The sequence below is a fragment of the Phocoena phocoena genome, chromosome 11 (assembly GCF_963924675.1).
Source record: "Phocoena phocoena chromosome 11, mPhoPho1.1, whole genome shotgun sequence".
NCBI classification, from domain to species: Eukaryota; Metazoa; Chordata; class Mammalia; order Artiodactyla; family Phocoenidae; genus Phocoena; species Phocoena phocoena.
The window spans coordinates 96,578,262-96,602,952 of NC_089229.1; the positions used below are offsets into that span (position 1 = coordinate 96,578,262).

Genomic DNA, 24,691 nt, shown 5'->3' on the forward strand with positions numbered 1-24,691 from the left:
TGTGTTAATGCTATGTGTGTCTCTCCGGGGAAGAGGTATGCCTCCTACCTCTTCCGCAGAGAAAACTGCCGTTTCAGCTGTGCGCAAAGCACCAGTCAGCCGTGAGGACTGAGTAACTTAGCCTGGAAGCCTGTGCAACAGCAGAGGGGCCCAGGGAATGCTCAGCGGTTAGGGGGAAACGGACGCAGGCTCAGGGCACCTGCCTCAGCTAAGGATGCAGTAGCCTCTGCTTCCCCCTGGTGGCAGTACAGGGAATGGCAGGCTACAGCGGGGATAGATATGGAGGCGCCTTCCTGGGGGAGCCCGATTTGCACTACACCCACCCTGATCACCTTGCCTCTGAGACCCCCCCCCACCTTAAGCCTCATGGACATCCCCAGCTGCCCCCTAACTCACTGCTTTCATTGCTACAGTCCTTTGTGAGATACCCCATCTTTCCCTACGATCCATCTGCCTGCCGCTCTCCTGCCCTCTCCCCATCTTAGCCTAAATCCCGTCCTTGCTGGGTTCCAGGTGACCTCCGCATCCAGCACACCGTGGTGGCCTCCGTGCACCTCAGCTACGGGGAGGACCTGCAGATAGACTGGGACGGCCGCGGGAGGCTGCTGGTGAAGGTAGGTGCCCTCCTGAGCACGGCCACCCTGCAGCCAGACCTTACAAAGTCCCCGTTGTGCTCTGGGGGGAGAGCTCAAGGGTGGGAGTGGAATTCCTTTCTCCCCCGGCCCTGCGCCCCCAGAGTGAGGAACAGGCCTCTCTGTGTATAAGAGGCTGGTGTTTGCTGTCTGGGTGCCACTTGTTCACCCCGGGAGTTCCCGGGTGCTGGGCTCTTGTACCCCAAGGGTTGTCCAGACTGGGTGGGCTTATGCGGGGCTGGGGAAGCAGTGGATTTGCTGCCCAGGCTCCTGGCTGCAACCAGGCCTGGAATCAGGGGGTGTTCCCTGGGGCGGGGCGCTCACAGTGGGACTCACAGCCAAGACCCTGTGTCGTGTACCCACTGCCTGTGAAAGGTTGTCCTGGGAACTACCAAATCCCTCCCGTGGTCCCGGGGCCTCTGCAGCCTAGGGGCCACTTCCTCTGCTTTCTGTGGCCCTAGAGTCATGCTTGGAGAGGGAGCCATATATTTCACAGGGCTTCCAGATACATTTTTTCTCTCTGGAAATTTCCCTAGGAGGTCTTGTCACTGCCATTTCATAAACGAAGCAAGCAAGGCTCATGGGGGCTGGGAGACGCGCCCAGGACTGCGCACCCGATCAGCTCCCCGGGCAGTGTCACCCCCAGTAGACCAGCGCTTCTCACTTTTAGGTCTTCAGATGCCTTTGCACTCTTCAAAATTATGGAGAACCCCGAGATCTTTTATGGAGGTTATAGCCATTGATATTTACCAGATTAGAAATTAAATCAGAGACATTTATTAATTCATTAAAAAATAACAATAGTAAAGCGACTACACATTGATATAAACATTAAAAAATCTGTTTTCCGAAACAAAATTAGGTAGTGAGAATACCATTGTTTTATGTTTCTGCAAATTTCTTTAATGGCTGGCTTAATGGGAGACAGCTGGAGTCTCATCTGCTTCTGGGTTCAGTCTTCTGCAATATTACATGTCATGCAGACTCTGGAAAAGTCCACTTGTACAGAATGAGAGGGAAAAAGCCAAGCAACGTTTTCCTGTGATTATGAAAATAGTTTTGGCCTCGTGGACCCTTTGAAAGGGTCTCAGGGATCACCCCCTGCCATGGGTCCCATGTCCACACTTTGAGAACCCCCGCCCTGAATACATTAGGATCCCTGGAGTGTCCCCTCCTGCTTCTGGAGATTCCGTGTTCCATAGGCCCTCGGTATGATCCCGTGATGGGCGCCTGGGGTGTCCTCGATGACATCCTGGTGGTCTCCATCCTCGTGATGTCATGTTCTTTCTTTCTCTTGTCTTTGAAGACCCTGAGAAAGTTCCAAATTAACGCCTTTTTTTTTCTTTTATAAAAAATAAAACTGTGACCACACACTATAGAACATGAAGGTTTTTGGAGATCTTATCAACCCCTCAAGTACAGTTGGAAATAAAGATCCTATCTTTTCTGGAGCAGGAAAGTGACTCCCAGTCATTTGGTTACAGAGTGAGAGCAGAACTTGGGTCTCCTGCACCCTGGCCTTCAAGGGTGGTGCCCCCGTCAGCCGTCCCACTTTCTCAGGCATCTCCCACCACACCGAGAGGGTCTTGATCTGTCAGGTGCCCCTCCCCGCCTTCAGCAGGCACATATATCTTGGTCTTGTCTTGGGTGGCTGATCTCCCTGCCTCAGGTTTATCTGTCTCCTCTGAGGGGAGAAGGGGGACTTATTTCTGTGGGAATGAGTTGCAGGGTTATCTCTGGGGCTGTGTTTGGTCAGTTTGGCTAAAGAGAAGAAGCCTTCCCTGGTCAAGACTCAGGACGGGGCAGACGACCCCGGGGCCTGGGGAATGCGCTATGTGTTTCGGCTGGAGGAGGAAAGGGGGCGTTTGTGGATGGGGTGGAGGGAACGTGTCCCCATGCTGACCCCGGGGTTTGTGGGGACCGCCGAGCTGAAGACCCCTGCTGGAGGTTAGGACGGCAGGGAGCGGCAGGGCGGGGCCCTCAGCCCCCGGGGGGCAGCAGCCAGATAAGGTGGGATGAGGGGCTGCCAGTGGCTCCCCGGGTGAGGCACGGGTCCCGAGGTCCAGGCAGCGGGTCCCTGCTGGCTGTGATGCAGGCGCAGCTGGGCATTAGGCCAAGCGGAGTAGAGGGACTCGGACACTTTTCATCCTGTCGGAAGTGACACTGCTCTTTCAGATAGCGAATAGCAAGTGCGTTCTCCAAGTCCCTGATCTCGGACAGTTGAGGCATTGCGGGCCGGGAGGAGGGCAGCCTGGCCTGGCTCCCACCAGCACGCACACCCTCCTAACCCTCGCCGAGCCAACCTCTGAGACAAGCCCCGGGGATGGGGACGGAAGGAGACAGGCGTAGAGGGTGGGGGAGGGTGGAGACGGCAGACCTGGCGGGTGTGCCAGAGGTGACCCGGGGAGCCTGAGGTGCTCAGGGCCTGAGAACTAGGAGGGAAGAGAGCGGACACTGAGACGGGGGTGAGGGGACAGGCGCCTCCCCGGCTTCACTGCTTCGCCGGGGCTGGCCTTAGGTGTCGGCGTCCGGAGGGGAGCCTCGCTCACTCACGAATCTGTCCAGACACTGTTCAACCATCCACGCACCGAACTGGTGGCCGAGGTCCAACAGTGAAACAAAGCGGACCAGAATCCTGGCTTCGTTTAGTTTAAATTCTAACGGGGGGGAGACGCACAGTAAGCAGACCAACGAGGAAACTGTGTCACGTGTTAGAAGGTGATAAATCCTGGCAGGGAGAGAGAGGGCAAGCAGAGGAGGGGCAGGAAGTGCTAGGTGGGGAAGATTGACGTTTTCACTGCGAGGTCAGGGGAGGGCTGGGGCCTGACGTGCCAACACTTGCTACTTGTCAAGCAAACGAGGAAACGCCGCTCCATCCTCTTTCTCATGAATGATATTTACTTGGGTTCAGTTTATGTGGGTTCGGAACCCTCACTAGATTGTTCCTCCTGCGTCTTGTCAGAGCCGGAAGGGGCTCCAGGACGTGACCTCACAGAGCCTGGCCCGAGCAGGTGTCAGAACACAGGGAGGTTCCGCAGCCACAGTTTAACCCTGGCAAATTGCAGAGCAAGAGTCAGGGCCCTGGGGTCCCGGCTTCTGCTCCAGTTTGAACCAGGACCCCCCTCAATAGACACCAGCAGATGCCCCCGGCTGTACCGTGTGAGAGACAGGCTCGACTCCCCAAATCGTTCCTGAATGTGCATCCCGGACTCAGAAGCAGGAGAACAAGCCACGTGCCGGTGGCCCGCATCCCCCCCTGCTCACCCTCGCAGGCTGCCCTCGGGTCCTCGCTGACCCTCCCTCCTCTGATCATGATCACAACCCCCAGGGTCCTCTTGGCTCGGGGCCTTTTGTCCTCAGTGATGCTCAGTGGCCAAGTCAAAATCAAGAAGTTAGGAAGGGGGACGGTGGCTGAGTGTTTAAGAATCCGCCTGCCAATGCAGGGGACACGGGTTCGAGCCCTGGTCCAGGAAGAATGAGAAGCCCGTGCGCTGTAATGAAGAGTAGGCCCTGCTCGCCACAACTAGGGGAAGCCTGTGCACAACAACGAAGACCCCATGCAGCCAAAAAAGTAAATAAATAAATTAAAAAAAAATAAAAAGAAGTTAGGAAGGTGTTTTTCTTTGTCACCCAATGTATGTTCTAAGAAGAGTTGCACCCTAACAGCTCAGCCTGCTTCGCCCCTGTGTGTGGCAGAGATAAGTGTGCAAGAAAGGGGCGCTGGCTTTGCACTCCATGCCCCTGGGCATCTCCTCTGACAGGCAGGGTGATGGAGCTCCGCCCATCCACTGGTCGCAGCTCTGTGACCTCAGGCAAGTTGCTGTCCCTCTCTGTGTCCCTGTCTTTAAGTGACAGGATAATCTCTAAACCCTTTCCTGCGGGACAGGTCTCTGACTCAAAGGATCTAAGAGGGGGCACGGAGCTGCTGGTAAAGATACCGCAGTTCCTGTTTTATTTTCTTTTGCAGCCTAGGGCTTAGCTGTGGTTTATTAAATGCATATTTATTTTTCACCTGGGGATCGGTTTTGATGAAAACCATCTCATGAGAGCAAGGAAGCTGTGGCTGCTTTGGCAGCTGCTCCAAGGTGGTCTGTCCCCCGCAGCTGTCCCCGGTCTACTCGGGGAGGACGTGCGGCCTGTGCGGGAATTACAACGGCAACCAGGGGGACGACTTCCTGACGCCCGCGGGCCTGGTGGAGCCCCTGGTGGAGCACTTCGGAAACTCCTGGAAGCTGCGTGCAGACTGCGAGGACCTGCAGAAGCAGCCCAGCGACCCCTGCAGCCTCAACCCGCGCTTGAGTATGTGAGACCTGGACTGGGGGCCCCCGGAGCCCCGAGCTCCCTCGGGTTCCAGTGCATTCCGTGGGCGGTGCGCCCACCGTTGGGGGAGGTGGGTCTTTGTTTTCACCATCAGCATTTGATGATCTTCATCTGGATCATTTATTCGTCAAAATCTCTTTATTGAGCACCCTCCGTGGGCCACACCCTGGGAAAGAAAAGAGTAGCCCGTAGTTCTTCCCCTGGACGTTCTCGGTCCCTTGGAGCAGCAATTAAACTATCGTAAGATAGATGCACGGGGCTGGCCATGCGCAGATTCGTCTGCGGTAGCGTCCTCAGGCCTACATCGACTGCCCCCTCTTACCCTCTTACTCAGCAGGGAACCGTTTCTCCCTAGGAAATGTGGTTGATTATGTATTTAAGCCATCAGGAAAGTATATTGGTTGCGGAAGAAAAATCGCCATGATTCCCAGACATGAGAGAATTTGTTTTTACCGCTGCTGCAGCGAGGGAGGGCCGGGGACGGGGATTTCGAGCCGGAGCCGGTGACCCTGGGGTGCGCGCGCGCATCGCCTGCGGCCGCCTCAGACCACGCCGCTCTTCTCCCACAGCCAGATTCGCGGACGAGTCCTGCGCCATCCTGACGTCGCCCAAGTTCAAGGCCTGCCACGGCGCCGTGGGCCCGCTGCCCTACCTGCAGAACTGCCGCTACGACGTGTGCTCCTGCACCAACGGCAGAGACTGCCTGTGCGACGCGGTGGCCAACTACGCGGCGGCCTGTGCCCGGAGAGGCGTGCGCATCGGCTGGCGGGAGCCCAGCTTCTGCGGTGAGTGCCCTCCCCGCCCACCGCCCTTCCAACGCCACGCCACCTAGCGGGATCCACTCGGATGCCCTGCGGCCTCCGCGCTGCTCCTGTTCTGAGCGCTGTCTGAACGGGCCCAGGGCATCCCCTCCCGTCTCCTCTCGATTCTCACCTCCTCGAAGGACAGGGCGATGGGGACGGACCTGTACCTGGAGGGCAGGTTGACCCCCTACCTGGGGACCTAGAACCTTGGCGTCCCTGCCTGGTAGAGATTTCCTGTGGTCGCTGCCACCTAGCGTGGGATGCATGTAGGGCCGGGTTGAGGAGTCAGTGGGTCCCTGCATCCCTGGAGGATCTGAGGAAGTGATGGGAGATGCAGTGACCAAGTCTCTGCTTATAACTTCAGGCAAACCGTCGGGGCAAGTCCCCGCCCACGTCTCCAGCACCGCGAGTCATATAAAGCAGAATAACATCCTTGTCCCCAGACGACGTGAGAGGCCCACCCTGCGCTGTTAGATGCCTGGCACCGGAGGTGGTATCTGCCCCACACTCTGGTCCCTGGTTGGTTGTTACTGTCTCTCTGGGAACGTTTGCCGAGTGCCCTGCGTGGTGAGGCTGTAGCAGTGCTTCAGGGCCTCGACCTTCCTTTTTGAGGCACAGATGGAAGCTGCCTCCCTACTAGGTGCCTGTCACACTGAGCAAGAGAATTAGTAGACTAAGGTCGGGGTAACCAAGGAAGGCTCTCTGGAGGCGGTGCACTTGACCAGGCTTTTAAAAGGCACTTTCTTGACAAAAATGTTGTTTCTGTTGGTGGAATAATAGTTGGGATGCGTAGAAGTGAAGGCATTCAAGGAGGATAAGGTCTAGTGGATACTCTGATTTATAGGGTGAAGTAGATGCGTTTGGAGACTAAAATGTCAGTGGTTCTGACAGAGCAGGAAAATAGGAACTACAAGAAATGGTAAAAGGTCTCAATATCATGTATTTGGAGAGAAGTTTAGGTTTAGGGGCTCTAGAAGTGTCACTATTTGGGGTCAAATGAGCCAACTTAGGATTTGAGTCTAAGCCACCTTATAAAAACAAGAAGCAGAGACAAAGTAAGGATGAAATGGAACAAGCGTTTAGATGTGTGAGGTTGTGCCCCTGTCCCTCTAGCCCTGGGGTGTCGTGGGGTCACGGGCCAGCAGCTGGGAGAACCGAGGCTGGGACCTCTCTGGGTAACTTGCTTCGCGCGCTTTACTTCACCCTCCAAAAACCCTTATCAGCACTTGCTGTTCAGAAATTGGGGGCGTAATTTGGAGTAAGTGGCGTCTGTCTGTGACTGTGCTTTGGTTGTCCCCCAATGTTAGAAATTATGCATCATCCCTGTGCTACAGCATCCGAGGGATTTCCTAATTTGGGACAGTCTCCCAGCATGCTGAGGGCTTACCGAAATATTCTTTAAACTTCAGGAGCAGCTGTTCTTAACCTCCACCCAGAACAGAACAAGAGGGGGTGAGCTGACCCCGCAGCAGCGGGCGCTGAGCTTTGTTTAGAGTTTCCTGGCTCCTGAGGCAGGAAGTGTGGGTGGTGGGAAGGACCTGTCCCTGGAGACTTTGAAAGACAAGAGGAGTCTGTCTCTATGAGTTGAACCAGTGAAAACCAGCCAGGTGGTCACGGGTTGTCCCTCTGAGGCCGGAGGAAGGTAGGCGGAATGCCTGGGTTCCTACCTTCATCTTGCACCTCATGTTCCCTTCCTGAGAAATGAACAGACTCCCTAAACCACTAACTGCATCCCCAAGAAGAGGCCACACCCACTGAGGGACACTCCTGGAGCAAGGCCTGATTGCGTAGCTGCTTTGCAGGGTGCTGTGAGGAGAGTCCGGAGAAGCACAACACATGTTTTGTTTTTTGTTTTTTTGTGTTTTTTTTGCGGTACGCGGGCCTCTCACTGTTGGGGCCTCTCCCGTTGCGGAGCACAGGCTCCGGACGCGCAGGCTCAGCGGCCATGGCTCACGGGCCCAGCCACCCCGCGGCTTGTGGGATCCTCCCGGACCGGGGCACGAACCCGTGTCCCCTGCATCGGCAGGCGGACTCCCAACCGCTGCGCCACCGGGGAAGCCCCACAACACATGCTTTTCCTTGTAAACTGGTTATGCTTCCTTTGGAAAGACAAGACCACGGGACGCTGGCAGGCAGGGACCAAGTCTTACTGTCTCTGCATCCCCCAGCCTAGCAGAGCCCCTGCCACGCCGTGGACACATAGCCAACATCTGTCAAACTGATGCACATTACCTCTGGGGACGGAGGAGCAATTTAACACAGCTCCGGGCCAGCTCCCCAGAGAGAAAAGCCTTCCTGCTCCTCCTGGATGGGGGAAATTGCCCTTCTAGGCGTAGGCTCAATGGATTGAATGGGATTCCCATCTTTGTGGCCCAACGCAGTCCCATCTTAATCTGCCTTTGCTCTAAATATTCATCCAATGACCCAGCCTCTCCGCTGGTTCAGAGAAAAGCCTGTGTCTAGTATGGTTAAAACCCCTCCCCTCAAACGCCACCCCCGGAGCAGTTGTAGGCAGGGAGGTTGCAGGGCTTGGCCGTTTCTGAGGTTCACGGCCAGGCTTTCCCTTTACAGCTCCTGTGGAACACAGCCAGAGGGTTTCTGCTGTAGAAATGGCTTCTGACAGGGAGGGGAAGGGTTCTAATGGTCCCGGGAGGAGTGTCCCCAGTGAGATTCTCATTTCTTGGACGACAGCTGATCAGCAACGAGAAAGCGTTGTGAAAGAGCCTAGGGCCTCCCCCAGCGCCCCCCACCCCCCAGTAAAGAATTCCATCATCAGGGTGCTCGCGAGAGGGCCGTGAGTGCAGAGTGGGCTGAGTGCTGGGTCCTCTTAGGAGAGGACCTTTGGAGCCTGTGGAGCTGGGACTGCATTTCCCCTGTTATCACAAGGGCAATAAAGCAGCAAACATTCACCCCCTGCCAGGCTGGGCTCTACACTCACTTAACCTTCATAGCGACCCAGGTGGACGTTATTTTTATATTCCAGAGAGGACAGTGCTAACTAGAGGTGGCACTGGGACTTGAACCCAGGAATTGGGGATCCGGCGCCCACTCACTCCCTTAGCTGCTTTGCCGCGTTGCCGTGCTTCCTGTCAGCCTGTGTCTGTTGTGCCGTTTCTGTGTGGGAGGCCGGGGGGTGGGGGGAGGGCTGTGGGTAGGTGGACGCTGCATGCGTGGCTGGGGCAGGTCTAAGGGTGTCCCTGCTGTCTGTGACCGGCACGTCCCCAAAGCCTGGTTTCTAGGGGACCATTTCCTTTCTAGAGCATAATGGTTAAGAGCGTGAGCTTTGGGGTCACAGAGAGCTGGGTTCAAATCCTGCCTCGGCCTCTACCTGGGAGGCGTGACCCTGATGAGTCACTAAGTTAAGTTTCAGGTTTCTTACCTCTGGGGGGGCGGGGTTGTGAGATCTCATGCACTGAGAGGCAGCCAAGGCGTAAAACCCACGGTGAAGAGCAGGGTGTTCAGTAGGTGCTCAGTTAAGGGAGCTGTTATTGTTATTATCATCAGGGAAGAAATGCCCTTGCCCATCCCTGCCAGTCCTTTTGAATATTTACAGCCCTAAAATCCACCAGGATTTCTACTATGTCCCAGGCTTTGAGAATTCAGAGATCACCAAAGCATGGTCCCCCTGGTTAAGCAGAGGAGAAAACGTGTACGTCCGTGATTAGAACAGACGTTCGTGAAAATAAAAACACACTTTTGCTCACAGTGGGAAGAGAAGGCAGTGACTGTACGGATATGACTGGGGGTCCCAGCGGCAAGGGGTGGCACCCCCGGTCCTAGAACCACAGTCCTGGTCATCTTAATGCTTCCACTGAGGCTGTCCTTCCCCCGCCCTCTCTCCTCAGCGCTGGGCTGCCCACGAGGCCAGGTGTACCTGCAGTGTGGGAGCCCCTGCAACCTCACCTGCCGCTCCCTCTCTTACCCGGACGAGGAATGCACTGAGGTCTGCCTGGAGGGCTGCTTCTGCCCCCTGGGGCTCTACCTGGATGAGACCGGGGCCTGTGTACCCAAGGCCCAGTGCCCCTGTTACTACGACGGCGAGATCTTCCAGCCCGAAGACGTCTTCTCGGACCATCACACCATGTGGTAAGTCAAGCAGTGGGACTGGGGACCTCGGGAACGGCAGGGGCAGGGAAACGTTCCTCCACGTCCTTCATTTCATGGATGGGTAAACTGACGCCCAGGACAGGCAGTGCCCGTCCAGCATTGCACAGCAAGTCGGGAGCAAAGCTGAGATTTCACCCAGGTCTTCCGACTGCCTTGCTGTGCAGGGCACTGGAGCTCCAGGCTGGCGGCAGAAGTAAGTGATGAACAGTAAGCCAGCTGTCACGTGTGGAGCCCCATTTCTCTGCACTAGGTCTCAGCTTCCCTTTTCTAGAACAAAAGATGGGAGTTCTCCTTGCCCCGCTCCCCTTCAGCCTCCTGTCGGTGTTCTCAGGCTGAAGCACTCGAGCCAGGAGAAGACACACCGTAGCAGCACTGCCTCAAGGGTGCATCCCCGTCCTGACTTGCTTCACGCCTTTCCCGAAAAACAGCTCCGGGTCATGCACGCTTCCTGCTGTCCTTCACCCAGGCCCTTGGTCATGGTCAGTTTCAGCAGGGCTGTCACGGTCGCAGAAGAAATTTGTAACAGAACATTTATAAACACCTAATCGGCGCCAGTTCCGTCCCAGTGCTGGGCTAGAGATTGTAACCTAAAGATGAACCAGACACAGGATGGGCCCCAGAGAAGCTGACAATCTGCGAGGGAAACTAGTTGAAATGTGCTGATTATGGAAAATTTCAGACATCACACTGGAGAGAATAGTGTAAGGGGTCCTAATGCATCCAGCCCCAGCCTCCATAATTATCACCACTTTGCCACTCTGATTTGATCTATCCCTTCCTCCCCTTTTTGGCTGGAATAATTTAAAGAAAACCTCAGATATTATGTCATTTCATCTGAAAATACTTCGGTATGTATTTCCAACAGAGAAACAGTTAAAAAAAATAAATCTAACCACAATACCATTATTAACCTAACCATTAACAATCATTCCTTCCTAACATCTAATATTCAATCCATGTTCACTTTTTCCTGATTGTCCCAAAATGTCTTTTTACAATTGGTTTGTCCAAGTCAAGATCCAGTCAGGGTCTGCACGTTGCATTTGGTATGAAGCTTTTTCTCATCACTCCATTGAGATTAATTTGCCATCCTTCCCAATCTCCTATATCCAAAGTGGGTTGTTTACACTTGTATTAAAACAGTTATGGTCGTTGGGCCTGGATTTATGCAAAAATGTGTTAAATCTCCCCTCTAGACTGTGACCTCCTAAAGAGTAGGGACTGTATCGTAGGTCCTGATCCCTAGTAGCTAACCATTCTGATACAAAGTAGGTACCATTCATGTTTACTGAGATGAAATAACTATATTTGGTAGACTTGCTGTATCAGAACCATGAAAACCCCTGCTCGTTCAGAAAAGGGAAGGATCTCTTCCGTTTGGGAGGAACTGGGGAAGACTCAATGCAGGAGGTAACTTTTGAGTTTGAGGAGGATTCTACTGGCAGAAGTGGGGTTGAGGGGCTTCCCTGGTGGCGCAGTGGTTGAGAGTCCGCCTGCCAATGCAGGGGACACGGGTTCGTGCCCCGGTCGGGGAAGATCCCACATGCCGCAGAGCGGCTGGGCCCGTGAGCCGTGGCCACTGAGCCTGCGCGTCCGGAGCCTGTGCTCCGCAACGGGAGAGGCCACGACAGTGAGAGGCCCGCGTACCGCAAAAAAAAAAAAAAAAAAAAAGAAATGAGGTGGAGGGTTTTAGGGGTGGAGCAGCGGTCCAGGGACTAAAATGCACAAGACATATACTCACTAGTCACCAAGGTAAGTCCTCTGGGGACATATGTGAGCGCGAGGGAGAGATAAGACTGGGGGGAAGTTGGGACCAGCATCAGGGGCCGGTCTGTGGAAGATAAGGTGAGGACTGATGCTTGAGCAGTCGGCCGTGGGACCTCGGAGGGTTTGAGCAGAGAGGAAATAGGGTCAAAGTGTAGTTTTAGGGAGTAGGTTCTGGAAGCTGCATGAGTTATGAGGTCAGTTGTGGGAAGATGTTGACATAGTCTAGTCGGAAGGTAAGGCCCTGGGCCAAGTAATAGCAGCAAAGACGGAGGGGGTCAGGAGCTAGAGATGCCGGGAAGGTAAACAGACCAGTGGGATGTTTGGGAGGAGGAGGAGGAGGTGTATTGAAGGTGGTCCCAGGGTTCTGAACTTGAATGCTTGGGAGAACAGCGAGACCAAGAACTGCAAGAGGGCTCTTTGTAGGTGGAGGGAAGATAATGAGTTCAGTTTTGGCCTCGATGACTTTGAGTGACCAAGAGGGCATCTTGGTGAATGAGTGGAACCGATGGCTGGAATTATGGGTTTGGAGCTTGAGTAAGAGATTGGGGCTGGAGGTACCAGTTACAGCCGTGAGAGTAGCTAGGCTTCTAAGAGGGGAAGACCAAAGATGTGAGAACGTTCAGAGGACCAGGGGAGGAGAAAGGGGATCCCATGAGAGAGGCCAAAGGAAAAAGGCCAGCTGAAAGGGCAGAACCAGGAGAGGCCCATATCATGGACATGAAGGGAACAGGGGAGTCGTACCATCTTCTGTTGGCTTGGGTATTTGGCCTTAGCCCAGTGGTTGTTTTACCATAGTTGTCAAGCTATAATATTCAAGGTGTTTCTCTCTGGGGCCTTGAAACAACACTTTAGGCAAGCAGGACTTGCTTTTTTAGTAAGGAATTGGAGGCTTAGAGAGATTATCACTTTCCCAAATCATCCAGCAAGTGGCTGGAACCCAGGGACCCTTGAACTCTTCATGTTACACGAAGAAGAGGCTGTTGAATATGGCGATCAGAAGGTCACAGTGGCCCCCTTGTTTCATAGTGTGGTGAGGAAAGAAGACAGAGGGTAGGGGGCTGGGGTGACTCTGAGGACAGCAATGCAGCTGGTATTGGTAAAAATAACCAATTTTACCATATCGGAAGCGCAAGGAAGGCTGTGGGGGACAGCAGCTCCTGGGTGGGCAGAGGGCTAGGGGGTAGCCCTGGCTTCAGGCTCTTCTCAGGGTTTGGGCATCAGTGGCCTCTCCATGACCACCTCCTCTTCCCAGCCTCCCCTTCAGGCACCAGGGCTGAAAGCTATAGATCATCTGTTTCTCCACTTCATTTAGAAAATTGGATTTCAGGGAGAATGTGAGCCAGCGGGAACTCAGGGCTTGTCTGTGGCTATTTATTTTTATTCTTTTTAATTAATTAATTTATTTGGCTGTGTTAAGTCTTGGTGGCGGCACACGGGCTTCTCTCTAGTTGTGGCACGTGGTCTCCAGTGCGCGTGGGCTCAGTAGTCGTGGCGAGCGGGCTTAGTTGCCCCGCAGCATGTGGGATCCCAGTTCCCCAACCATGGATTGAACCTGCGTCCCCCGCATTGGAAGTTGGATTCTTAACCACTGGATCACCAGGGTTCTATTTTTATTTTTATTCTTCTGACAACACACTGAAGAATCAGCACAGCTGGGGCAGGTGTTAGTGATGCCCCTGGAAAGGTGGTAGGAAGGTGCAAGCACACGTGACCTGGAGGTTTCTCCAGACCATACGTGTGGTATCCAAACAGCCATCGCAGTGGGGTGCTCACTCCAGGTAGGCCAGCTGTGAGCCAGGAGTTGTCTTTTAACCTACCTGCAAGGTTTTCTTTCTTTCTTTCTTTTTTTTTTTTTGAAGTAAAATTAAGCTTTTTGGTCATGTCCAAATGATAGCTAGAACATGGCATTTGGGGGAAGGATCTTTTTAAGCCAGGTGTTAGTTAAAAACCAGAAGTGCAGAATCTGCATGTGCCCAGGGAGGGAAGGGCTGATTCCCTTGTTCATTCAACAAATGCTGATCGAACAGCAGTCACGTTAAAAATGTTCAAAATCATTATAATCAGCGAAACGCAAAATGAAGCAATAAACGTTACTGCATATCTGTTTCACTGGGAAAAATTGAAATCTGAATAATGCCAAGTGTTGGCAGGGCCATGGGACATGGGGCCCCTGACCTGCTCCTGGTGGACACAGACTTGTTCACATACTCCCAGGATTGTTTCAAAATCTCAGTGTGATTATGTCACATTCCTGCTTGGAATCCTTCCAAACCTTCCCCTCAACAGGCCTTAGGATGAAGGTCAAATCCCTCCCACGGCCTCCCAGGCCCCATGGGATCTGACCTCTGCTACCTGTCCCCTCTCCAATGCCCTGGCTTCCTTTGAATCCTGAAGATGCTTTGCTCCCTTCAAACCCAAGTCCAGTTGTACCTGAGAGAGCCAGGGGCACAGTCTATGCGAATTGGACATCCACACCTGGTAGTCGCACCTGGGCATATATATTAGAGGTCTTCACGTAGGGTACATGTATGAAGATGTCAATCACAGCCTTGTTTACGGTGGTGAGGAGTGAGGGACAATCTTCCATGGCTTCTACCCTCTTGGATCTTTTTATTTTCTATTTTTTGGCCACGCCACTAGGCATACGGGATCTTAGTTCCCTGACCAGAGATCGAACCTACTCCCCCTGCAGTGGAAGCTCGGTGTCTTAACCACTGGATTGCCAGGGAAGTCCCTACCCTCTTGGATCTTATAGTCCAGTGGCAGAGAGAGATGTTAACCAAATAATAACTCAAATGCATGTAAAGTTACAAGTGTGGTAGGAAGCAAAGTATGTGGTCTATGAAAGCTTGAAATGGGGGGCGGACAAAGGCAGTTTTGTGTGTGTGTGTGTGTGTGTGTGTGTGTGTGTGTGTGTGTAAGTGATGTCAGGTCAGAGGAAACAGTGTGTGCAGGAGCGTTTGCATTTGAGTGGGGCAATGCACCTTCAGGATGAAAAGAAGGCCAGGTGGATGGATGGGGGATGGGTAGCAGGGCTCAGACCGTGTGGAGCCTGGGAGGCCATGGGAGCAGTTTGACCTTCATTCCTAAAGCCTGTTGAAGGGAAGCTATTGAAGGATTCCAAGCAGGAATGTGACATAATCAGATTTGGGTTTTGCAAAGATACTTGGGCTGCCATGAGGTATGTGTTTTGGAGGGAGGTGAGGAGAGATGCAGGACATCAGTCGGAAGGCTTCTGCACCATCCAGGTGACGGGGGTGGGGCTCAGCAGTGGAGATGGAGGTGGGTGTGGCTCCCAGCTTCAAGCCACCAAGCCCAGGGCTTGGGGATGCATAGGGTGTAGTGGTTGGGGAGAGGGCAGTGTGTCAGGGCTGAGCCCTGGGTTTCCGGTTTGTGAAACTAGATGGATGGTGGTTTCATTCGAAGAATCCAAGCCCCGGGGGAGAATTGGCTTTGGAGGGGGGATAGTGAGCTCAGTTTTGGGCCCACTGAGCCACGCAGGTGGTTATCACATAAGCATTTGAATACGTGGATCTTAAGTTCAACGGAGAGATCGGAGCTGCTGATGTGAATCTGTGAGTCCTCTCTGTAGTTGAGGCTGGACTTGCAAATGGCACACACAGTAGGAGGAGGAGAGAGGGGCTGGATGAGTCCGCAGGGGGGCGGAACTACTGTGAGCCTGAGACGAGCAACCAGCAAAGTGGGAGGAAAACCAGGAGGGATGTTTTGTTTTCTTTTTGTAGAAGGATGGAGCAGGTGACAGGGATGACTAACGTGGAAGGAGATGAAGTGAGAAAAGAAGTGAAAACAGTTGCACTGGGTCCAGTGGCGTGGAGGTCACTGGTGGCCTTAGCAGCTGCATTTCAGCCAGGTTATGGGATGGGGGCCGGCCGGAGAGGGCAGAGCGCCCTGTGGGAGGTGGGGAATCCCTCTAAGTCAGGCTGTGACCTCCTCTCTGCAGCTACTGTGAGGATGGCTTCATGCACTGCTCCACGAGTGGAGCCCCGGGGAGCCTGCTGCCCGACTCGGTCCTCAGCAGCCCCCTGTCCCACCGCAGTGAGTACCACCCGCAACGGGCTCTCCTCTCCCTCTGCTCAGATGGTGTGGGTGAGGGAGCTGGCTGCGTTCAGGCACGCGTTTGTGTGTGTGACTTCCAGGCCTGGAGGTGCCTTTGCATGTACATGTCCCAGTTGTTGAGGCAGGAAGAGTTTAATTTTGTGATGGGGAAAGACTGAATTGCCTGCAGGATGGACCAGGGAGATCTCTCTTCTGCCCATGGCGAACTTAACCCAGGGAGCAGCTGTGGGTACAGTGGTCCTTCATGGCCTCATTTTACTGAGGGACACGGTGACCGGAACACCTCTTTAGAAAGCTTCTCTGATGGATTTGAGACAGAGGAGTTTGGACTCGGTGCCCTTAGTTTGAAGGTCCTAATAGATGCAGGGCTGTTCAAGGACAAGGCACAGGAGGGAGACCTGGTGGGACCATATTCCACGTTTGTGGGTCAGAAGGACCCAACATCCTTGCTTAGAAAGGACCCTCCTGGTAGGAGGGAGCGAGATGCCCTTAGGCAGATAAATGGGCTATTTTCAGCCTCCAGCTTGACATCTTCTCCCTACCTCTCACTTTCCTAAGGCCCCCTCTCTCCCAGTGACACAGCTCTGTGCCTGCTTTTGTTTTCCGGCTGGTCCTGGTGGGGAGTCCAAGAACAGGATGTCCGCATGGCCAGCTGAGGGCCCACCTCTGGGTCCTTGCTGTGTGCTCACCTGGTGGAAGGGGCAAGGGAACTCCGTGGGGTGTCCTCTAAGGAGGCTAATGCCATTCCTGAGGGCTCCACCTTCATGACCCAATCACCTGCCCCAAACCTCACCTCTTAATAGCATCACCTTTGGGGGTTAGGATTTCCCCATGTGAATTTTGGGGGGATACAAACATTCAGTCCATAGCAGACCTCAAGGTCACTCATCCCTCTGCCTCTTTCTTCTTCCTGCTCTCTCTCATTGTAACGTTTTTTTCCTACACTCCACCCCTCTCTGTTGCGTTCTGCCTCTCAGGTCTGATGCTTCTCTTGCCCAGAGTCTTCTAGCCTAGTGACAGGAAGGTTTTTTTTTTTTTTTCAAAGTCAGGAAACTCCTAGAATTCTGTGCCATTTGGAAAACCATTTAACCTCTTAGGGTTTCAGTTTCCCAACAGAAGTTTCCATATAAAAACAAGGCTGGGAGTTCTGACTTTCTTGTCCATAAGAGCTACTACATGCTATATATGCATGTAAGATACAAATGCTATTCAATGCATCAGGGTTTTTGAAACACAGGTGCTGTGTCAGTTACCTGCTGTCATCATTTACTCAGTCAACACAGTGATACCTACTAATTGCCAGGAGATAGAACAGTGAACAAAGCGACAAAACCCCCTGCCTGCACGGAGCCTGTGTTCTAGTGTGTGGGTGGGATGCGGGTGAGCAGTCAACAAAGAAGGAAAATCAATGGCCTTCAAATGGTGACGTCAGAGCGAGGAGAATGACAAAGCAGGGAGTGGAGGAGTGTCCAGGGATGGAGTGTTATGGGTTTAAAGAGAGCGGCTGGGATGGCCAGGGGCTGGGCAGAGGATGCCACGTGAGCAAAGCCCCCTTTAAAGTTGTTGTGATTTAATTAATTTTAGGAATTTAAAATTAAATGTGTTGGAGCAAAGGTTCCTTTTAAGCACCCACACCCGGGTCCCTTAAAGCCTGGCTTTGGACGTTTCTGCAGCGCGTCCTGATTCAGTGCAGCAGGCAACAGTGCAGGGTCAAAGGGGATGAGGATCGGGGGCCGTTAGAGGGATGCCGAGCTCGGCAGAGGCGTCTTCAGTGTAGGAAGAGGTCAGAGCTCAGATGAGTAGATGAGGCTGCCATTCCGGACCCAGCTGGAGGTCCAGCAGTGCCTTGTCCCAGGGCGTGGGCAGCCTGAGCCTCTGGGGTTGAGTGACTGCACGCAGGGGGCAAAGGACAGAGTAGACGGCAGATCCATTCACCCCTTCAATGATCGTCTCTTTGGTTTTCCTGACTCCAAGGCAAAAGAAGCCTGTCCTGTCAGCCCCCCATGGTCAAGCTGGTGTGTCCTGCTGACAACCCGAGGGCTGAAGGGCTGGAGTGCGCCAAAACGTGCCAGAACTACGACCTGGAGTGCGTGAGCATGGGCTGCGTGTCCGGCTGCCTCTGCCCCCCGGGCATGGTAAGCTACCCAAGCCGCAGAGGGATGGAGACCTGCCGGGTTCCCGCGGGCAGGGGACAGTGAGGTGGGCTGCGGAGGCAGAGAGAGAAAGAAGCAAGAGTTCCACAAGGACGGCACTGGGGCTGCAGACGGGGTGCAGGTGGGGGCAGGGGTGAGTCCTCTGTGGCTGAGTCACAGCCGCCAGAGGCAGGGAGACAGCCGATGGGAGAGTTGGGGTTGATCTTCATCTTGGTGAGAGCTGACAAAAGTACAAGAACTTAGCACAGCGGTGCCCTAGGAAGCGAGGCAAGGATTTCTGGAAAATACTTAAAAGTGCTACCGGGCATCGCCAGTAGAGTTTTCCCAAGGGCTGCGTGCCATTGTATGAAGATGAGGAGACACATGCATGCACACACACACACACATGCACACACTTTTGCATATGACTTGCATTTATGTGTATAACTCTGTATCTCAAGAGAAGACACTGCCGTCAGCAAGCCGCAGGCCCACCAATCCCTTCCCCACACCGAGCCTTGCTTTCCTCATCTGTAGGGTGAGCCATGAGGTCTTGGTCAGCTCCTAACATTCTGTGTCTCTGGGGCTGAGGCTGCAAACCGTCACCCTCGGCCAGCCCTTCCTCGTGGTCCCCCAGCTGCTGGTCTGCGGCCGCCTGGCTCCTAGCGCATCCTGGTGCTGGCAATGGCCTGAGCACACCCAGGCCCCCTTAGCTCCGTCCCAAGTCTAGTCTTAGGACATCTGTGGATTAAATATACATAGACTATTCTTGTCACCTTGAAGGATGCAACTTCTGGATTCTTCTCTTTCAAATGCATCCCGTCTTCTTGCTTTCTCGAATTCCCCATACCCAACGTGAGCAGTGAGGGCTGGGGCGAGGGTCCTAGAGGCCAAAATTGGTGGGGGGAGGCAAGATGGCCCTCTTAATGGCTGTAAAGGTCATTCATGATGCCCAGGCCTTGGCTTGGGGGCAGTAACCTGGGCTGTGGGGGCTGGAAACTCAGATGCATCACCAGCGGCCCTCAGGAAGGCTGCGGACTGGGGTGTGTGCAGGGCACACGGTCTCTCTCTTTCCCTCCAACCCTCTCTCCTCCGAGACGGACAGACTAGCTGTTATCCATTCTCCCTGGGTGCTCCCTTCTGTCTTAGCCTCTGAGGATTCTAGAACTATCTTTTCTAACGGGGGAGCTAGAGATTGGCCAGGGAACATCCCCAAACTGGAAGATCTTGTTTGGTGCCTTAGCAGAAGGAGGTATAAAGGAGGGGGAAACTCAGACAAGAAATAGGAGCGTGGAGAGGAAACTTCCATATTGTTCTTTTTTACCCCAAGGGCCTCTTATTTTGACTGTTCCTTCTCCATACTTGGAGAAGAAATTCTCCCGACATCAGAGAAAGCTCTGGCAAAAAGAGGGATGCCGCTCAGGAGACTGGAAGCATCAGGGGCTCTTTCAAATGAACTTGTTTTTTCCCCACGAAGGAAATAGTACAGAGAGGCTTAAATATTAGTAACCACAATAATCGCATTATTGTCCCAAATGGAGAGCGAGGCTTTGAATGCAGGACGAGGACGCATCGTTAGGGACTCGTGGGCACTCCTGCAGCCTCTGGCCTCCTGAGGACAGTCTCTGAACATCTGTCATGTTAACAAGGTGTCTCTCACCCCAACCGCATGGGTTGTGAACTTGAGGCTTGTGGGATACGAGACTGGGCTGTTTTCACAACTGCTTCATTATGATGCCAGCTAACATGCAAATCATGGAGGCCAGATCTGCGAGCAGGAAAGTCTGGGTGATTTACGAAGTGCGTGGTGTGCTGGCTGCCGCCCGCGACCCGTGTTCTTGGCCTCCACGCAAAGGAAAAGGAGCGGAAAACACTGCTTGGGCCCATGGGTGCAGACATCCTCCGAGGGTGTGTGTCTCGTCGGCCATCCCCTGTGGAAGGTGGGAGGCTGTGGCATGTCACTGAGGGTTTGGAGGAAGAGGTCAGGGGTTCTGAGGACTCGAGAGGAGGGGGGAGCAGCTCCTTCCTGAGGGGCAGACCCACAGGGAGCAGGGAGAGTAGGAACAGGGGCCCGAGGGCCCAGCCCAGCCTCACCGCTTCCTGGCTCCTTGATTTTGCACATTCACTTTCGCTGAGCCTCAGTTGCCTCATTTGTAACATGGGCACAGAATTCCTGCTCTGCCTTCACACATGGGCCTGAAGGAGTCGTATGTGAAAGCACTTTTTTTTTTTTTAAAGAAGATGTTGGGGGTAGGAGTTTATTAATTAATTAATTAATTTTTGCTATGTTGGGTCTTCGTTTCTGCGTGGGGGCTTTCTCTAGTTGTGGCAAGTGGGGGCCACTCTTCATCGCGGTGTGCGGGCCTCTCACTATCGCAGCCTCTCTTGTTGCAGAGCACAGGCTCCAGATGCATAGGCTTCAGTAATTGTGGCTCACGGGCCTAGCTGCTCCGCGGCATGTGGGATCCTCCCAGGCCAGGGCTCGAGCCCGTGTCCCCTGCATAGCAGGCAGATTCTCAACCACTGTGCCACCAGGGAAGCCCTGAAAGCACTTTTAAAACCAGAAAGTGCTATGGGATCATGGGAATAGCTTCAGTTGTTGTTTTCGTCCATAGCCGAGGCTGTCTCAGAGGCTGGGCCGGCCCCCTCCTCTGGTCCATGGGAGAGACCCAGGAAGGGCCCATTTTCATAAATTTCCAATCTGTTGTGGACCAAAGCTTTTGTAAATATAATAGAAGTGAATTATCAGAAAAATGAAGCAAAAGGCAATGACATGCAAACATGAGTAACAGACAGGATATGTCGCACGTGATTTTCTAAACAACTGCTACCCTCCCGGCTGCACTCATGTCCTCACAGACCTGCACTGGTCCTGGGGACCACCCCGCTCTTTGCAGTTTGTTCCGGGCCTGGTACCCGCTCAGATCAGAGGCTTTCTGCTTCACTCCATCTGCTCCTGACACCGGTGCCAAGGTCTCCTTGCGTAGGACCAGGGGTGAGGATGCTTTCTGACCACACTGATGGGTGGTTGGTGCAGAAGCTGCCCCGAGCTTCCAGGCTTGAATCTGGGCGCCTGACGTTTACTTCAACAGAGTGGCAAGCCACTTAACATCTTTGTGTCTTTATTTTTCTCACCTGTAAAACTGGGTCAGAAGGGTTCTTGAGAGGGTTGGAGGCGACAGTGGTGGGTACATGGAAGTCGCTTCGTAAGTGGTGGTTTAATGACCGCGGTTACAAGAAGTTCATGGAGGAAAAGCATGAACCATATTATGGACAGAGATGCTATAGAAAGTTAGTGCACACTGGGGAGCAATTTTTTGGACCTCAGGATCCACATGTAAGACCCACTAGATCAATAAAATGAAGGGGTTGCACTAGAAAATTTCCCAAGTATTTTTCTACGGTTAAAAAATCCTTGAATGCACTTCCTGCCTTTAAATTAGACTATTACCTGCTTCCACCACGAGGTGGCAGCAAAGCACAACCCACCGCCCGGCTCACTCCGTCCCAGTCGGGGCTGTAGTTGTCTCCAGGCAGAGCCAGGAGCCCTAAAGACTCACGCTTTCAACAACTCACCCCGCCCCGAGGACACAGAAGGAGACCGAGGAGAGAAAGGACACAGAACCATTCAAGGCTACATAACTGTGTAGTGGAAATCCAGGCCTCCTGACTCCCAGTGTAGTACCCCTGTCTGGGAGATGCTCACTTACGGTCACATTTTCCAAACTGGTACCCAGTTCTGCTGGTACTGGAAAAGCTCTCAGCAGCTGAGATGTGTGTTCATTTCCCTGGTCCTTTGAGGCCCAGTTTTCTCACTGGCCCACTATGAAGACCGAAAAGCCTTTGGCACTGCTATTTGGTTTTTTGTGTGTGTGTGTGTGTGTTTTTTAAATTAATTTTTATTGGAGTCTAGTTGATTTACAATGTTGTGTTAGTTTCAGGTGTACAGCAAAGCGAATCAGTTATACATATATCCACTCTTTTTTAGATTCTATTCCCATAGAGGTCATTACATTGAATAGAGTTCCCTGTGCTGTACAGCAGGTTCTTACTAGTTATCTATTTTATATATAGTAGTGTGTATATGTCAATCTCCCAATTTATCCTTCCCCCCCTTTCCCCTTTGGTTGGCGCTGCTTTTTGAAAGGTAGGGCTTGGGCTCAGGGGCCCATCCAGAGAGGGCCTCTCATGTGCACACTGTAAATCCTACGAGACGTAATTCTAAAAGGCCCAAGAAAGCCCCCCTGTCTCAAAGATATCTCCTGCACTTCCTATGATTTGCCACCTAATCAGGTTTACTGAAATATAATAGGTATGAATTTAGTTTGGTTAATCAAAAACAACTTTAAAAAAGCTTCCCTTATAAATCCTCATAGGAAGTCATTCACACTTTAGCATGAGTTATTTCATCAGATTCTTTCCTCTAGCAAACATCTAGTTGAAGGCAGCTGCATTGAGCTGGAAGTATTGGCGGGGAGAACAGAGGACAGCTGGAAGGCAGTAAAAGATTCTGGAGAGTGGGTCAGTATGGCGGGGTGAAGATGGGGCCTTTTCAGAGAAGAGCAACAATGCCAATTTTTTTCTACTTCATAATTTTTCTTGCTGATCAAGACCCAGGACTGTGTTCTCAGCACGAGCCTTTCTTACTCAAGGTGGCATGAGCTGATGAACAACGGCGACAGCTATTTCTGCCTGTTTTCTTCTGCAGTCCTTGAAGGACATGCGTCAACTTTCGTCAACTTTATCTTATTATCCTTCTGGTGACCTAAAGGGAAAAAGACTAGGCAGGAATGGTTCTCTTCTTTTCAAACATGAAGTTTAAGTAAGTGACTTGCACGAAATTCACTTCGGGGCTGCTGTACTGGCCCACCCTACACGTGGACCTGTTCTCATCTCCATCCCGTCCGTCTCCTGCTTGTGTCTTTATCTTTCTATCTCTGTGGATTCTTTAGCGCTTTAGGACTCTGGGTGCTTTTGGCTAGGCTGGTGATATTTGATCTTCTGTTCCAAGTTGGGAGCCTCCTGCTGAGAAACCTCTCCTCTCCCTTTAAGGCTCCACTTTGCTTCCTCCACCTCTGACCTAGGTCTAAACCCATGCCCCTGTCCTCATTTGATACCAAGGTCCTCTTTTAATACCATAATCCATCAATTAGTCATCTCCTTTCACTAAAATAAGCAGGGCAGAGAGGAGCCATGTGGTTTGTCAGTGAGAGCTGGGAGGGGGGTGACAGTATTATTTCATGTCCAAACTGGGATTTGAGTTTTCTGTCCCTTGGAGGAGGGCCGGGCTCCCTGGGACTCACCCCTGGCCCAGGCGAGGGGTTACCTGGGCCCTGGGAGTGCAGGACTTTTTGTCAGTGGGTTGACCACCCTGGAGAGAGGTAAAAACGTCCGGCACGCAGACCGAGAGGCATGGGAGCCCTCCCCGCAGCTTGCTTCCGCTCAGGGGAGATGAGCAGGGCCACTTTCTGGAATCCATCCTGCATCGTTTCGCCTCACATAATGTTTCCCATAACGAGGCTCGTTGTCTGGTTGGTCTCCATTAACTGCAGGAGCCCGGGCTGGCGAGCAGGTCGGGGGTCCACAGGGAGGCCATGGTCATTCCCAGAATAGCCACGAGGTGGCGGGTCTGGGACTTACATCAAAGATGACAAGCTTGGGGGATGTGGGGGTGAAGCCTGATTGCAAGGCTTTTGAAGACTGGGGTGGAGGGACGTTTCCCATCTTCCCTGTTCCCACTGGGCTGCCATCCTCCTTCCTGGGTGCCTAAGCTGGATGTCTGCCAAGGACATTGTGGCCCCCGGAGGTACGAGCCACCTAGAGCGTGGTCCCCCAGCATCTTCCTCACTCTAGCTCCCATGCTGCCCCTTCCCTTAGGCCTCGGGGACTCAGGAACACTCCAGAGGCTGCATGAAGCTGGTGGCTGAGTCGTGGAGGTTCTTCTTTCCACCCCTTCCAACACACACACACACACACACGCGCATGCACCCACACATACACATGCAAACTCACACAAACACATGCATGCACACATATACACATGCACACACATAAATTTAGTCTTTGTTCAGCCCAAGACCGCTCTGTCCCAGGGCTTTGTCTGGCTATAGGCCCAGGGAACCCAGGCTTGTCTGCAGAGTGACGGGATCGCACAGATGCTAAGGCACCCAGACCAGCAGCTTCTCACCCCTCGGGTGGCTCTGGAACCAGAGTGCCGTGGTCCCTTCACCCAGGGTCACGCAGAGCCGGCGTCCAGGGCTGCCTCCTAGGGTTGGGACAGAAGCAGATCTACGTGTGGGATCAGAGTGGGTTTGGCCAGCTCTCCCTAAGGTCACTGGGGCCAGCGGGTCTTCGTTCTTTTCCTCCTGGCCCCGGCACCCCTGAGGAGTATAACTTGTCACATAGTTACTCCTTCACTGGTGGGGGGGTGGGGAAGAAGGGCAGGCCCTGTGAGGGTGTGTTGGACCGTCAGGGGACGGGGTGACAAGGGTGCTCGTGGGGCTTGAAAACCCCCAGCCTCTGGTTCTGGTCCATCCCTGCCTGTGGCCACTATTCAACTTTCACCTCTAGGGCATTAAGTGCATTGTTCACTAATTAATTCATTTTATTAAATACATTATCCATTTTCTTCAGCTATAGAACATAGTAGATGCTCAATGAAGAACATTCAGAAAAAAAATTTAAAACCAAAAAAGAAAATAAGGTTCCCTTATCCTAGCCCACCAGAGGCAACTTCTACACTTCCCAAGCCCTTTGGAGGCAACTTATATATTTCCTTCAAGACTATTTTGTTTTTGAAATATATGCATATATATATTAATCATTGGGACCATATGTGTATACAGTTTTAGAA

The 24,691-nt window shown here is 52.9% G+C and overlaps 1 protein-coding gene across 1 annotated transcript in view; it reads left to right on the forward strand.

The window, feature by feature from the left end:
* The window catches only part of VWF (von Willebrand factor), a 133,454-nt gene that overhangs the window by 46,742 nt on the left and 62,021 nt on the right, over nt 1-24,691 (forward strand). Inside the window, exons 13-18 of the mRNA XM_065888271.1 lie at nt 514-614; nt 4,736-4,931; nt 5,522-5,737; nt 9,601-9,841; nt 15,591-15,685; nt 17,681-17,841. Of these exons, the coding sequence (XP_065744343.1) occupies nt 514-614; nt 4,736-4,931; nt 5,522-5,737; nt 9,601-9,841; nt 15,591-15,685; nt 17,681-17,841 (1,010 nt within the window). The remainder of the gene's footprint in view (nt 1-513; nt 615-4,735; nt 4,932-5,521; nt 5,738-9,600; nt 9,842-15,590; nt 15,686-17,680; nt 17,842-24,691) is intronic.